The sequence below is a fragment of the Sphaerodactylus townsendi genome, linkage group LG08 (assembly GCF_021028975.2).
Source record: "Sphaerodactylus townsendi isolate TG3544 linkage group LG08, MPM_Stown_v2.3, whole genome shotgun sequence".
In the NCBI taxonomy this organism is placed as follows: domain Eukaryota; kingdom Metazoa; phylum Chordata; class Lepidosauria; order Squamata; family Sphaerodactylidae; genus Sphaerodactylus; species Sphaerodactylus townsendi.
In genome coordinates, this window is record NC_059432.1 from 24671670 (window position 1) to 24687786 (window position 16117).

The window sequence follows — 16117 nt, forward strand, 5'->3', positions numbered from 1 at the left end:
TGCTGAAATGTTCTAGCCTCCTAGCACATATTGGTTGAATGGTATATTGACTCTAACTACTCTAGCTTGTATATTTACTTATGTGCTGTGTGCACATGTGTATTATGTACCAACAAGTTGTTTCCAATTTATGGTGACCCTGTGAATTAATATATTGTCTAAAATAGTTAATTTTATTTTCAGTTTCAGTGTGCAGCAGCTGAGTCATAAGCTTTTGTTAACAAACATAACAGGAAAGTGTATGGATTTATTTGCTGGGAATGAGGAAGGGCTCTGAAACTGATGGTTGTTTGATGTGCTGTCATCTTAAAATAAAATCTCGCTATCTTGTGCTTAGGTAGAAAATGAGCACCTGGGTCCTGACTGTCGGCTTGGGTCCAAGGATGGTCGTCCATTCTCGGGTGTTACAGCTTGCATAGATTTCTGTGCGCATGCCCACAAGGATACACACAACATGCACAATGGAAGCACTGTGGTATGTAATGTGTTCTGGATCCTGTTCCCAAAGTGCTTAATTATCTCACTTGGAGCCTTTCTATGGCTTTCTTGTTTTATGGGATTTCTTCCGTCTCTGAACCTTTAGCACTCTACTTTGTTGCATTGCAGAGTATAATGAAACTGGCCATAGGAAAAGCAGAATGTACTTTTTCTGCTCTACAGGTGGAGAAGAGAAACTGACAGTTCAGAAGGCCCCATAACCAAATCAGTTTATAGGCCCCATGTCAAACCAAGGAATGTCAAACCAAGGGAGCATAACTCCAAACTTCATTTCAAATCAGGCACCACCCAGTTCCTATTGACCAGAGACTCCCTCCCTTGAATCTGCACCAGAAGCTCAGGAAGTTGTGCTGTCTCTCTTCTGCCTTTGGGCCACCCAGAAAGAGAGGGAATGGCTGTGGATGGCCATCTTTGAAGCAGTTGTTATCAAAGTCCGCTTTTCTTCTTTGTGGCCTCTACCTAGTTCCAAAGTTAGGTTGTGCACCTATGTCCAGCTCCATTGGAACCTTCTACAACTTTATTTAGGGATGAAACTGATGCTGTTTTCTCTTGGGCAGAGCAGCAAAGGCTCCCAACACACCCTCCAAGGGGCAAGCGCCTTCCTACGCAAGCCCCTTCTAATTAGACTGGGACAGCTGCAGACTGTCTCAGCAAGCTTTGTTTTGATTTGTTCTTGTACAGGTGCAGACTGACACCGAGTTACTCCAGTCTAGCCTGTTAAAATTATTATTAAGCACAAAAGCAGCCTACACTATCAACATCAAATAATCACATAAAACTAAGCAAAACACATCATGTTACTTCAGCTGTGGGAATTAAGCATACCAGCTAAAGCTACAGGGTTGGATTTTTCTGCCAGTTAGAGAGGCTAAGATTGTTCTGCCAGTTAGAGAGGCTTCTTGATTTTTTTCCCCTCTTATTTTTGGCATTGTTATATCAAAACTACTGTCTTGTTTTGTTTGAGTGTTGCAGACAGCATTGTAGAGGTGGATTTATGAACAGAAGTTCAGCATTGCCAGATTTGATTCATGATTATGGAGGTGGCAGCTGTGAGAGAATGTTCTAAAAGAAAATGAACTAGAGTGAATAGGCTTCTATATGGTTTGTTGTGGCATCACAACTTCAATAAATTCTTAGTGGGGGAAAAGGGATCCCTGGCATCGTAGGCATTGTGCAGTGTCAGAAAACATAATGCAAGTTTCAGCAGCAGCATTTCGTGGCTAACGTCAGTACATTCTAAGCTGCTGGCGAACGTGTTGGGAGGCCTGATTGTATGGAAGGCAAATTATTTATATAAGATTAAAGACCTGGTGGAGAAAACAACAGGATATAATAGTGTTCGGAAAGGGGAAGTGCAAAATGCAAGGTGATGGACCCTCATTTCCAGCAATGCTCGGATATGAAATTTTCTAAATTAAAGCTAAAAAGTAGCCAAGTTGGGCTTAGATAACATTTTGTTTTTAATTTTTTTATTGTATCATTTGAATATTCCATTTTTATATTTATACTTTTCTTCATTCGTTTTCAAACAATACATTTCCCCCCTTTCCCCCTCCCCCCTGTATTTTCTTCATAGTTTTATCAAACAGCAGTAAGTTCATTCTTTGTAATCTCTTCTCCCATATCTCCTCATTGACTCCAGCTTCTTTCATCCAATCCGCATATATTGTCCATATCTTCAAAATTTCACTCTGTTTAACTTGCCACAGTTTATTTTTTGTTATTATATCGAAAATGTCCAGTGTCACTTGTTCCCAGATCCAACCATTTCTGGATTGTCCATTTTTTCTTTTCTTTTCAGCCTAAAGCTATTGTTGCATGTGCTGCTTTGATCATTATTTTATACATATAGCTATATTTTTATCTACCCTTGTATCCTCCATTCCACCCATGAACATTGAATCATTATTTATCCCAATATTAATCTTCACCAGTTTCTCGATATACAACAATATGGTTGTCCAAAATTTTTTCACTTCTATACATTCCGTCCACATATGGCTATAATATGCCTCCTGTTCTCCACAGTGCTGGCATTTCGGACTAAGTCCTTTAATCATGTATGCTAGTTTTGGTGTTCTATACCATTTCAATATCACTTTTCTCTTAGATAAACTTTTGAAGAATTTGTGATCAGAGATAACAAGTTGACTTGGAAAATATATGGCCTGGCATTTGCATCAGATGAAATGGGAGGGGAGATCCGACACAGTTCACAAAAAAACCTCTTGGTTTGGTGTCCAGCTCCCTCCAAATAGATGTCTCTTTCCCGAAAGAAACCTTCCTACATTGCTTTAGTGGTACCTATCTCCATATGAAGTTTAGTTGATAAGAAAATGGGAAGAGATAGATTTGAATAACATATATTCAGAGTTTATTGGGAGTTTAATCTAAAAAACTAAACATATTTCCCTCTCCCACCCAGATTGGGAACAGCTCTCCTTTTTCATGAGCTTCATCTCACACTTTATCATTTCTCTAAATATATGGAAAAAGTAAAGAGCCAAAAGTATGAAATCAGCCACTTGTAGGGCCCCAGAGGGCCAGAAAGAATGATTAAAATCTTGAAGTGAGGCTTGCAAAGGGTAGGGAAGTATGAACCAAGATTTTCTGTCAGTTTCTTAAATACAAACCCAGGGGAAGAATGTAATTAAATTTATGACCAGAGAAAAAAAATAGTTAGAAGGCTATTGGATGATATTGATGTACATAAAAAGAGTGGTCTGTATTTGCCTTCTCTGTGATCTTGTTGAGTTGTGAGTTTCTTATGCATCTGGTTTCATTTGTACTACACGGAATCCTTATGGCATTCTGTACATTTTCCCTTATCTATGTGGGTCAAGCAGATGTGTTGCCACAGCTCACACTAATGAAAGGTTTAAAAGGAATTACCTTGTTTGTGTGAAAGGTCTAGATTTTTTTTCTTTTATGTGTTGTCTGGAAGAAGAGGGAACCATCTTAAATGTGCATACAAGTTACAGTGATATGTTGTTATAAAACACCTTTTTGGATATACCTTTTTTTTAGCAGGGTTATTTTACATTCAGGGTTGGCTTCCTTTCAGCTAAATATGGGTACTGAATTCATAGTATGTGAGAGGGCAAGTTTTAGTTCCCCCTTCCTTCACATTAGCTGAGACTCCAAAGAATCAGAATTTCTTTAAAAGCTTAGTAAAGCCTATAGCTGTCCTAGTGGATCATAATTATTCTTCAGTACTTGATTCAGACTAGAATATTTTAAATAACTGTGTGTGGTTACAACTTTTTAATGTTTGGCAGTTTAATGTCTTAAAATTGGGCCATGTTGCATGAAACAAAACAGGGAAGTCAGTATAGAAAATGGAGATAAACTTTGTACAGAAATGCCTGTAATTCAGTTCAGTAACCTTTATTAGGCATTTACAAAACAAGAAGGGGAAAAAACGTCAAAACATAATACAAGGTTAAGCTTAGCAAAACATTAGGTTAAGCTTAGCAAAACATTTTTTAACCACACAAGACTTTCAAAAGAAATTTAGCTACAACTTCAGATATCTCGACTTCAGTACTATTAAGCAAATAATCTTTTTAACATTATCTGATAATGTCTCAAACCCAGTGGCAGAGCTACAAGGGGTCAGTGTGCGCGCGTTGCACTGGGCGCGCACCTGGGGGGCGCGATGACACTGCCCCGGCCCCTCGCCAGGTTCTTTTTTTTTTCGACTCCTGCCCCTGCTCCCACTTCAGTGCCTGGCACATTTTTAGCTGGCAGAAAGCTGTTTTCTGCCAGCTGGAAAAAGTAAGTGGGGGGGGTGTACGGGGGTCCATGGGGGAGGGGCCGCAGGGGAAGGAAAACACGGAGTGCCCCAGGCACGCTCCTGCCCAGATACAGCCCTGCTCAAACTCAACTGGGCACAATGCAGCAAAATCAGGTCTTAAGTTATTGTTATTGTATCTAGGACAAAAAAGTAAGGTGTATTCAAGGGAATCAATTACAGTGGACAAATTAAGCAACGCCGTTTGTGCCGTGGGATTTTAGAAAACCAACCTTGTAGTAATGGAGAAGGAAAGATGTTGCATCTACTTGTGTAGATGCAAAGACCTATTTTGATTATAAACAAGTAATTGATCCAAATAAACAGCAATACAATACAATCCTGCTCGAACAATATTTCTGAGTCAGTAAGCATGAGTAAAGAATCCATTGCAATACCAGGGACAAGATCTTGGCTTCAGTGCATGACCATCAATCAGAGGTCAAGCATTGCAAGTGAAGTCAGACTGTGTGGATCTGAGTGGAAGCAAAGACGCAGCCAGAATTTGAAAGTTGCTACCCAGGCAAAAGATGCTGTCCCATTTCCAAGCAAAGGACAGCACAAGGGACCCAATGAGGGACTCATAAAATTGTATGAAGAAAACCAGACTGGATATGTTCAAGAGAGGGCTTCTATGCATGAATCCATATAGGGACAGAAATGCCTGTATTTTAAATATATGTCTGTTTAGGCTAAATTATTCTCCAAGCCAAAGCAGGGCACGCGTGGGGATGTGTGGCTTTTCCCATAGTTGAAAATATGAAAGAGAAATTCCTATCTAATTCTGAATTGGGTCATAGAGTATGGATAATGGGGCCAGGGATAGACAGACAGAATTTTTCTACAAGTTTGGGGGTGGGGTGGGTGGGGAGGGCAGGTTTGCAGAAAAAATATGAAATGTAGAAAAATATATTTGGAGTTTTAAAAAAACCCCAAAATCATAGAAGGCAAGTCTGCTTCTTTAAGAAAAGCTAGTGAACTGTTGCGAGACTATATTGTGAGATCCTTCATGGCCATTTTGGGAGATGCTAGGTAACCCACAACCAACATTGCCGAAGATTTCAGGTATCGGTGTTAGTAGGATTGTGAAGAATAAAGGAAATATAAATGATAGGAGTGAGCGGGAGGCAACGTAGGAGAGGTGGGGACATGCAAAAAAAAAGAAGTAACAATGGAAAGGGAAACAGAAAAAGGTGGTGGATGGAGGGGGCAGAGGTTATGAAGGGGAGTAACAGACAAACGTAGAAAGTTGGGTGGGAGAGAAGAAGGGGGCATAAACTGTACACACTGCTGGGGAGAGGCAAAGATGACAAGGAACGGAGAAGGGAAATGAGATTCCCACCCACTTGCACTACTAATCTGTTATTACTTCATTTGCGTCTGTAAAACCTAGCTCAGAGCTGATGGTGCCTTGTTTGTTTTTCGTTAGGTTTGTACTTTAACAAAAGAAGATAACCGTACAGTGGGAGCAATGCCAAATGATGAACAGCTGCATGTGTTACCTCTTTACAAGATTTCACAAACTGATGAATTTGGCAGAGAGGAGGGACTGGAAGCCAAGATAAAAGCTGGGGCAATACAGGTGCTCACTGCTTTTCCCCGAGAAGTTAGAATGTTAGCTGAGCCACGCAGAGCAACCAAGAAGAAGAAATCAGAAGCAAAGAAGGGGCCTGTTGAGAAGCAAACTTCAGCAGAGAAGAAGAATTCCACACCTGTAAAGGGGAAGAGTGGAATGCCAGAAAATATGACTCAAGCTTCACAGAGTTTAGGTATGTAAAACATACGGAGTTTCAAAATTTTCCTGTTATTGTTAGAACTCTGCTGGTGCTGACTCGAGAATGTGGAACTGACAGTTAAGTTCCCTGTAGTAGTTGGCATTAGTGTATTTAATGCTCTGTTACCTAAGTGGAGCAGGAAGTATTATGAGGAGGGAGAGTCTCTTGGCTGTAAAGATGTGTATGATTGTGCTAAAAGGCGGAATGGCAATTCTGTTGATTTTGGCCAGTTCTTTTAAAATCTGTGATAGGAGGGAGAGCAGAAGTGGCTAAGAATGGCGAACTTGCACTTCCTTTGAAAGAATGCAGCTTGTTCGTTTGAGATGTCTGTTACAGTTTCGACAGCACTCAGAAATGATTCCCACATGATGATTTAAATGACGCTGCTCTCGAACTGGATTAGCAAACTATTACTGTTGACAGTAGATGGTGTCTTGGGGTTGTCTTTGTCCGTCTTTTCTTGTGTAACTTCACCTCTTCCCAAACGCACACCCTTCTCAAATCTGTTTTGGACGGCTACTGATGCCTTTTCAGTGATTCATTCACCTCTGTTCAATATTGCTGCAGCCTCTTCTTTCTTGTTAGTCCTTCCTGGTCTGTCTACCAGCTTCAATTCATTTTCCTCAGCTCATTTTTCTACCCTGCTGTTGCTTTTCCTTTTTGCTGGGTGTTTCATAATAATTCAAAGGTTTCAGCTCTAACTTCCTTCACTTTGGGCAACTTCATATTTAACTTTTTTTTTCACGGACTTCACTTTTTTCCCCGACAGCAGCCTCTTTTCCTGTACATGTGGGAACAAATGATGTTGTGTGCAAACTTTTCTCTGCTGCACCTATGCTCCTGCCGTACAGCTCATATTTGTGCATCAGTTTGTCACCTTCCCTTAACCGGGATCCCTCTTTTTCAGTTCCTGATCTATCTCTTTCAGTGTAGTCTTCCACAATAAATACACATTTGTCACCCAGGCAGGGGGCATTGTCTCTTGTTTGTTCTCTAGAGTCATTTGTTTGATGCATCATTATTACTAAGGCTTGGTTAGATCCAAATCTGCCTTTGCAGCAGAAGAAGGACACTTTTGTTTGTGGGGAACAGGGATTTCATCCTTCCTGTTATGGCTGCCTATGGTACCTCCTTTTCCATTCCTGAGAGTTCTTCTGTTTGGTAGAGAGGCACACGGTCGGGGTGGGGGTCGGGAGATGCATTAGGAAAGGGGAAATAAGTTCAGCCAAGTTTCATGGCCAGAGCACTGCTCATGGATTACTACATCTAAGCCCTAGTATTTATTTTATTTAGGAAACTGTTATGCTTCCTTTCTTTCTGACTACGGTACCCAAGGTGGCGCACATGAAAATGTTTGAGCAATTAAAAACAACAATTGAAATTATAAAATAATTCAATATAAACATATTAACAAATAACAACAGAAACAGAGATGAGAGCCAACATGTGTTATTGAAATTATGTCAAATGAAACCAAAACAGTAGTAGTAGTGCATATTTATTGAGCCTTTGGTTGTTGTGCTTTTATCTATTCAGTACAGAAATTAGGAAAGTGCTCTATCAATCTGTATGTGTCTGATAGTAGACCCAATTTAGAATAGTGCTTTTATCAATTGTTAATTAAACACGGCATGATAGTTCTTGGCCAGGGATGGACAATGAAGACCTCATGAGTGTGTGCACATGGATCTTGAAATACTTCCGTATGACCTGCAAGGCCTTAGTAGAATTTTGACCTTCTTTACATGACAAAGAAATGTTTGGCTCTCATCAAGGACGTAGGTAAGGGGGGGTTTCATGGGTTCAACCCTCCCACTACATGTCTGAAGCTCCGCCCCCATTTGTGGGGTGTTTGTATTTTTAGTGGTTTTTTCCGTTTTTGGCCTGCAGGGAGCGCAGTTTTTTAGGCTAGCAGCACCAAAATTTTAAGGATTTTTAGGGAGACACTCCTGATGATACCACCCAGGTTTGGTGAGGTTTTGTTCAGGGGGGTCCAAAGTTATGGACTCCCAAAGGGGGTGTCCCATCCCCCATTGTTTCCAATGGGAGCTAATAAAAGGTGGGGGCTACACATTTGAGAGTCCATAACTTTGGACCCCCTGAACCAAACTTCACCAAACCTGGCTGGTATAATCAGGAGAGTCTCCTAAAGATACCCTGAAAGTTTGGTGCTGCTAGCTTAACAATTGCACCCGTGACAGCAGGCACCCCCCAAATTTCCCCAGATTCTCCTTTTTAAATTCCCCTCCTTCGGCATGGATTTAAAGGGAGAATCTGAGGTCCCCAGTTTAAACATTGAAAGTGATGCTGTTTCAGGGTGGGGGATAATCCACCCCAAAACAGCATCACTTTCAATGTTGTTTTAACTGGGGACCCCAGATTCTCCCTTTAAGGTATATTTAAAAGGAGAATCTGGGCTCCCTAGTTTAAACACCATTGAAAGTGATGCTGTTTGGGGGTGGATTCCAGCATCACAGCGGCCACCCATGGGGGCGGGGCGGGGGGGGGGGGGGCTCCACAAAACTCAGATTTTTTCACCGGGCTCTATTTTCCCTAGCTACACCTCTGCCCGGAGGGGAGGGCAGAAGGGGCTGCTGGCTGGGAGCCCAGCTGGTGGGGGGCGGGGGCGGCCTCGGAAAGCCTGGCCTCGGAGAGCTGCTTTTATAAGCACTGAGGCTGGGGGCAGGGCTTGGGAAGGCGTGGCCACATCTCCAGGGGTGGGTGGGGGCATTGCCACGCCCCGAACCCGCCCCATAAAAAATCTACAGCTATGTCACTGGCTCTCATAGTATAAGTGGTAGTTTAAAAATGTAGTAGGAAAAATGCCTCAAGGTTGTAAAAAGCAATCAACACACAGGAATAGTTGGAAATGTCGTTCTCTTAATGCAATTTTAATGAACAGTTTATTGAAACATTTTTGTGTTTTCCTCTTAGGGAACCAAACTAATACATTGCAGCCTGGAACAAAAATGGAAACTGTTGATCACTTTTCAACCATAAAACATAATTCAGACACTACTAAAAATTGCTCTGTGCTAAAAGAATATGCTTCTTCCTCCCCTTTAAAGCTGGATAGCTTACGTTCTTGTTCCCCATTAACTGACAAACCTGGTGGTTTAATGCCGGTGACTAAAAGTCAAGAAGATTTTTCAACTCCCTACGGGTATTTTCAGTGCAGTAATAACAAACCTCATGTGACACCCAAAGGTAAGAACTTTGATGTGTCGGCCAGTGATCATACTGGAATTTTGTTGGATGAGAAGAGGAATGGCATGCCCCCATTCCTTCAGAACGTTACTGTCTCAAAGCCTGCATCTTACAGCGAATCTCTTCCCTACACACTTGAACAGGAAGTAGCCAACAAGCAAAATGGCGAAATGAAGTTGGAAAACTCCTCTGCCTCACAGTTGATGGACCCTGATCCATCGGTGCTGGTGAATGCTCCAGGAGAGGTGGTCAGAAATGAAATTTGTTCTTCCCAGGAAAGTTCAGTGCAAAAAGGTGCTTTCAAACACAACCCAAATGGCCGTTCCACTTCTGTGGCTAACAAGCCAAGCAGTGTGCTCCTAAAAAGCACAGATCCTGACGAGAAAGCAGAGGAGATGTGGTCTGATAGTGAGCATAATTTTTTGGACAATGACATCGGTGGGGTAGCTGTGGCACCATCTCACGGCTCCATCTTAATTGAATGTGCACGCCGTGAACTACATGCTACGACACCCATTAAAAAGCCCAACCGGAGTCACCCCACCCGGATCTCTTTAGTCTTCTACCAACACAAAAACTTAAATGAGCCAAAACACGGGATTGCCCTGTGGGAGGCAAAGATGGCCGAGAGAGCAAAAGAGAGAGAAGCAGAAAGATTGGAAGCAGAAAATACCAATCTGCCAGCCAATGACAACAGCGCACAGCAGGCCAATGCCACTAGAGAGATTTTCTATGAAGACAATGAATTCAACCAAATCCCCTCCCGCCGAGCATTAACAGTAACTCATGACAACATCATAACGGTGTCTACTTATGCCCTCACACGGGTTGCTGGGCCATATAACCATTGGGCATGAATTTTCATAGCAACTGTACAACCTTGCCTTGGAGCAGTGTTATTCAATAATTTCTAAAGGTGCTGTTAAAGAACAAAGCCTTGTGTGGTTTACTCTGTTCATCTCAACCATTTGAAGGCTGAGGTTTAAAACAATGAGCTTTTTTTCCTTAAACTGTGACTTTATATATTTTAACATCTGATGATGCTCAAGCACATTTTAAGCAAAAAAAAAATGTATAGTTAAAATGATTTTGGCTAGGTTATTTAACCCTGATTGAATTTATTCAGTTTATTACATTTTTGGAATTTATACTTTGGTGCTTTGAATCGTCTGTTTACTACAAATGGGCTTTTTATAGAGATTTTAACAAATTTCACCTTTTATGATGTAAAATCAAGTTAAACAGTATTAGCTATACAGAGCTCTTGGTGCTTAATCACACAAAACAGTTACGGATAAGCTGATTCTTTCTTCATGGTGCCATTGTTCTGACAACTTCCAATCATTGCTATGAAGCCCAATTTTAGAACCAATGATGATTTTAACTGTGTATAGATCGTTCACATATGTATAGCTGTATGTATGTGCTGTGTATGCGCACGCACACACTCTGTCACACACTATCACTAGTGATGGTTGGGGTTGTAAGCTGTAAATATATATATTTAAAAGCACTTTCTATTTTTAAAGTTAACTTGAAATAGTATAAGGATCACAATTGTCTAAAGTTTGTGCATTCTCTACCAAGGAATTTATTTTTTCTCTCACTCAGCAAAGTTCCATACCGCTATAACAGTGCATATATATATATATACTAAGAATATTTGTTTTTTAAATCTCTTCTGTCTCCATTTTTCCCACTGAACATTTCTGAAAAGGTAAATAAAATGCAGAAAGTTCAGTATTTGCAAATTTTGTTCATCTCTGAATTGATATGCAGTGATCTTTTGTTTTAAGCATGTTTATTTCAGCAATAAGTGTAAAAGTCTGTCTTGCAAGGAGCAGTGCAAATTAATACGAGGCAACTTCAGAAGTTCCGAACGCCTCAGGGGTCGAGTTTCTATGAAATCAGAAACTGGCCCCTTTTAAGTTGCCTTATCAGTATTTTGAAAAATCAGACTTGGAACCTTTCCAAACAAGAGAAATTTGCAGTATGAGTGATTTTGGAATAAATTTTAGTTTTATTAAGCTTCCCAGTCGTCATCATTTATTATCAACGAAAGAACATATTCCGTAAAATCTTGTCTGCTGCCTCCCCTGTAGTGAACCAAATAGTGGCATCTATGGCTGATTCCCACAAAATGTTTCATGTAGAAGGGGGCCAGAGCACATGTTTTGCATGCAGCAGGCCCCTGGCATCTTCAGTCAGATTTTAAAAAGCGGCTCCCTTAGCAGGGGTGGGAAAGATTTTCTGACTTTAGAAAAGTAGCACCAGTTAGAATGGGCTATATTGGGCTACATGGACCCATAGTTCCATTCAGAGTAGGGCCACTTCATATACTTATCTCAGTTTGAAGCCAAATTGCATCGTAGTTTTTGAACTTGTTGACAGAATAGCTTTTACATACATTTTCAGTCTCATGTGAATTTTGGCTGTTTTGAATTCAAACAACCCACTTTTCCATGGTTTCCATGCTCAGATCCGCCCCGCATCTTTTGTCAGGTACAGGCTCAGCCACATGTCTTAATATGGCTGCGGGGACCTTGATCCTTAGCACTGGCAACCTCCAGGTGGCACCCAGAGGTCTCCCACTGTTACAGTTAATCTCCAGACAACCAACATCTGTTTACTGGTGAAAATGGCTGCTTTGGAGGGTCAATTCTATGGCATTATACTCTGATGAGGTTGCTCATCTCCCCAAATCCTCCCTTCCCCAGGTTCCACCCCTAAAATCTCCAGGTAATAATTGCCAACCAAGAGCTGCCAACCAAGAGCTGACAATTCCATTGATCCTGTAGGGCAGGAATTCCCAGTCTTTTTTAACTTACCACTTGGCAACCCATTTCCCTAAAACTGTACCTCCATATTAGCAAACCCATTATGTTATTTTTTTCATGTACCCCCAAATGCTCTAGCGTGTACCCCTGGGGATACCCCAGGTTGGGAACCACTGCTATAGGAGCACTTAGGATCTGGCATTTTTGAAGTGTGTACAAGAATTATTGATTTGCTCCTTAAAGCATGGTCATAGAGTTGATCAGTTAAGTTGATCAAAAGACCATAAAGCATAACCATAGAAAAGTATAGTAAACCAGTTAATGAGCAAGGCTGAGCTTCAGTTCTCAGGCACGCCCCTTAGATGCCTCTCGCGTCTCCAGTTCAAATCCTCAGGTAAGCAAGGCTGGGAAGAGCTCCTGACAAAGACATTGGAGAGCTGCTGGTCAGATTAGACTGTTTTGGCCTAGAAAGATGGTCTAACAGTGTCAGGCTTTAACAACAGAAACAATCCCAGGCCAAGATGAGACTGTTTGGAAACAATTCCTACACAATTTTGCCCCAAGCCATTTCCAAGCGGCTCGTAACAAATGTCAGAATTGCTAGGTGCTAGAATGTGTCTCACCCCCACCTTGATTATTTTAATTCCTAATAAGGGGCAGGGATGAAAGTCCCGGTTGGTACAAAGAGGCACCTTTCATCATCTGTTTCAAACGCCTAATAATAATAACACACATGAGAAAGCTAAAAGCTGTACAGGTAAGACATTTTTCAAGTTAACTTTCACCTCTGCAAAGAGGAGAAAGCAGACCAAGTACTTGACTGTGATGCTACTGATTTATGCGGGAGCAGTTTATGCTAAATAGTCACAGGCACAACAACCCTGTGTCACAGTGGGATATAGTCATTGGTAACGTAGATGCCACAAGCAGAACAGATTGTGTGAATCAGACGTCAGTTTCAAATGGTGAATTAACTCATTTTAACCAGTTGTGATGGTGACATCCTAATTAATTCTTAGGGGAAGTAGACACCCCTATTTGGAATACTGTAGCATCCCCCCCCTCTCTCTTTCTCATCTTGTTGTACAGTTTATTCTTGATTAATTTGATTCCAAACAATCGTCAACCCTCTTCAGGGTTGTACCCTGGCTGGGCTATATTCAAGAGATGGAAAATGTGTCGATATTCAGAGATGGAAAATGTGTCGTTATTAACCACTCCAGCTAAAAGCAGTGTGCTCCACATTGGCATGATTTGTATGAATAAGGGTCTCAGGCCTGAAGGGTAAATGCAGTTATTCCTGTGTGTCTCCGCAGTGTATATAACTCTCGCAGGCATAACCAGAGCTGGAATGTTTTTTTCCAATCTGAATTTTTGATAACATACTTGATGATAGTAGTGGTGCTGTAACAAAGTGTAACTGAAATGTCTAGGTCTGCTTTCTTGCAAACAACTAGACATGGTGCTTTATTTTTTAGAAAATGTTTACCATGGTTGTGGTTTTAATCTGAAAATGTTCTGTTTTTTAAAATATATATATACACATATATATGTGAATAATATAGCTTACCCTCAAGTCACCTCAGACTCTGGTCCTGCAGGAATGAAATGTAGGGTTAATCCCCTTATCTCGCTGCATCTGCTTTGCATAATTATTAGATGTGGACAAAGGGTTGGAGCATTGCAGGAGACGGTGCTCCTTCTGCTGCCGTACAGCTCCTTTGCCTCTCCTCCTATACTGAGGATCTCCGCCGTCCTACCAGCCAGTGCGGAAAACTTGTTAGGCAAGGGGAGGAATGGAGCTGTGGTGTCTGAGACTCTGTCTGGTCCCTGCTTTCCTGCCCTCTGCCTAACAGGTGACTGGTTGCTGTTAGAGACAACAGCTCCAATCCTGTTTAAGTGATCTCTACCTGATGCAGTAGCACTATGTGTGAAGTTCGGTGCTATATGCAGAATTTACTTGCCCCTTCTCCTCTCCATCATCAGAAATCACACTCCCAGGAGGACAGGTGTATCAGCAAAAAGATAAACTTTTGCTTGTAAATAGCTGTTGTGAACACACTGAAACCATCAAGTTTTCACAAAAGATAGAATCAATGACATGAAATCATATAGCAAGGCCTGCTCATTTTTGCAGGGAGCCTGGATCCTGTTTTTCCCCATTCTGGGTTGTGCTTGCAGACTACATTCCTGCAGACATTTGCAGAGTCTTACGAAAGCGGGGCGCTGCAATTGCATTGTGAATTTACACCTCCATGCTTCACTGTTGATCACAATGTGGCGCTGTTCAGACCCATTCTGCAATTCTCATGCCCCATTGTGTCACCTGAATCATACATGTAAGGAGGGGAAGATTTCCATCCAGTCTTTCTGCCTGTACAAAAAAACTTTGTTAAAAAAAATGCTGCAATTTTTTAGTTCAGAGCTTATGATTAGCTGAAATAGAGGATATGAAGGGACTGTACATAATTTAGAAGTCAATACTATATCATCATTTTGTACCAGCAGTTTTCTGCTTCTTGGATATCTATATACATTAAAGCATTATAGTATTTTTGTGTGCCTTAGATTTACATTTTAAAATTTGTATATTTTTTGTGAGCCTAAAAGTTATTACAAAAAATAACAGCTCTTTGTACAGTAAGCAGGATTGTGAATTCTTCCACTGCTTGTCTTTGCGGTTTATCTCCCTCCCCGCCACCTTGTGGGGTACTGTGGTTTAGTCAAGCTTTATGACAAATCATTCTGTAGGAACAAGACCTTGCTGAAGGGATCATCTGCAGCTTATGAAGAGTGCTTTTAGCTTTGCTACCAGAGTTGTGGGCTGTCAGAAAGGAATTTTTTTTTTTGCCCTCACGGCATTTAATACCCATGCTGAGAGCATCACTGTTTCTTGTAAATTTACCCTGTAAAACTTGTGGAACTCTAATTGAAAAGCAACCATCTTGGATGGAGTTCATCTTGATCATGTCCCATGCTAAGCTCTTGTGATGCTAGAAAATGCAAAACCTGAAATGAATCCATAAAATAAGGATCACTTTTTTAAAAGGCCAAAAATTGAGATAGATACATCTTTAAATATCACCTTGGTGCAGTGAAGAATTTTCAACTAGTGGTAAAAAAATGTACTGTTTTAGCTGAGAAAGAATCTGATCCTAAAATGACAATAACCAATAGGAAGCAACATATATTTAAATTGCCAAGTGGCACTCTTATAATCTGTAACCTAGAAATTCCACTGATTTCAGCATTCTGTTCATTTCAGTGGGACATCCTGCATGATGAATGGGAATGATTGGTCCCTTTTAGCAGCAAATCCAACTTTGTGAAATTCATCAGGCTATCAAAATATTTAAAATATATTACAGAATTTTTTTTTAGAATTTTGTTTCCATTTCCAGTCTCTTTAAATAAATTGAAATGTGAAAACAGTGCGGCTTATGAAATGATTCTTGCATCCAGAAAGCTTAGCCAGTGGTCTTCTTATATCCCCCGGCGTAGTTGCTGGTTTACGAGCATGCTTGTAGTGTGAGAACTGACAGTGACTTACTGTAGATCCAGCTGTGTGCTATTTATTGTAGCATTTCAGAATATTTATCATTTTTACATAGAAATTGATGTAATTTTGTGAATGAGGTTATAGCTACAAAGGATTGTAAAAATATTGTCTTGTAGTTGTGATATCTTGGGTGGGGGGCTATGACAAGCAGCAAAATGTTCAGACTGCTGCAGCAATCTGTCCCTTTCAAATCAATGGTGCTTGTGCAGGTGAGGCACTTTTTGGGGATGAAGCAATTTTGATGTCCAGTGTCCTGTTGCTTTCAAGATGGTCCTACCAGATTCTCTGGTTTAGGGACTGGAAGACAACAAGATTTTTTTTAAAAAACACACACACACAAAACTACTAAGCTTTCCTTTATTTGTGATATACATCTTTTACATTATTGGGCTTCAGCCCTGCAAGGATTCTTGATTTTGGTCCTGCAGCAGATAGTTTCTTGCTTTATTCGAAGACATTGCTCAACGCACTGAATGCTATTAAAACAGAAAAGCAAAGCATGTTGCTG

At 40.8% G+C, this 16117-nt stretch overlaps 1 protein-coding gene across 1 annotated transcript in view; it reads left to right on the plus strand.

The window, feature by feature from the left end:
• Positions 1-15925, plus strand: part of TET1 (tet methylcytosine dioxygenase 1) — a 102021-nt gene extending 86096 nt beyond the window's left edge. Inside the window, exons 10-12 of the mRNA XM_048505953.1 lie at positions 338-475; positions 5721-6060; positions 9001-15925. Of these exons, the coding sequence (XP_048361910.1) occupies positions 338-475; positions 5721-6060; positions 9001-10130 (1608 nt within the window). The 3' untranslated portion in view covers positions 10131-15925. The remainder of the gene's footprint in view (positions 1-337; positions 476-5720; positions 6061-9000) is intronic.
• Positions 15926-16117: the final 192 nt, after the last annotated feature.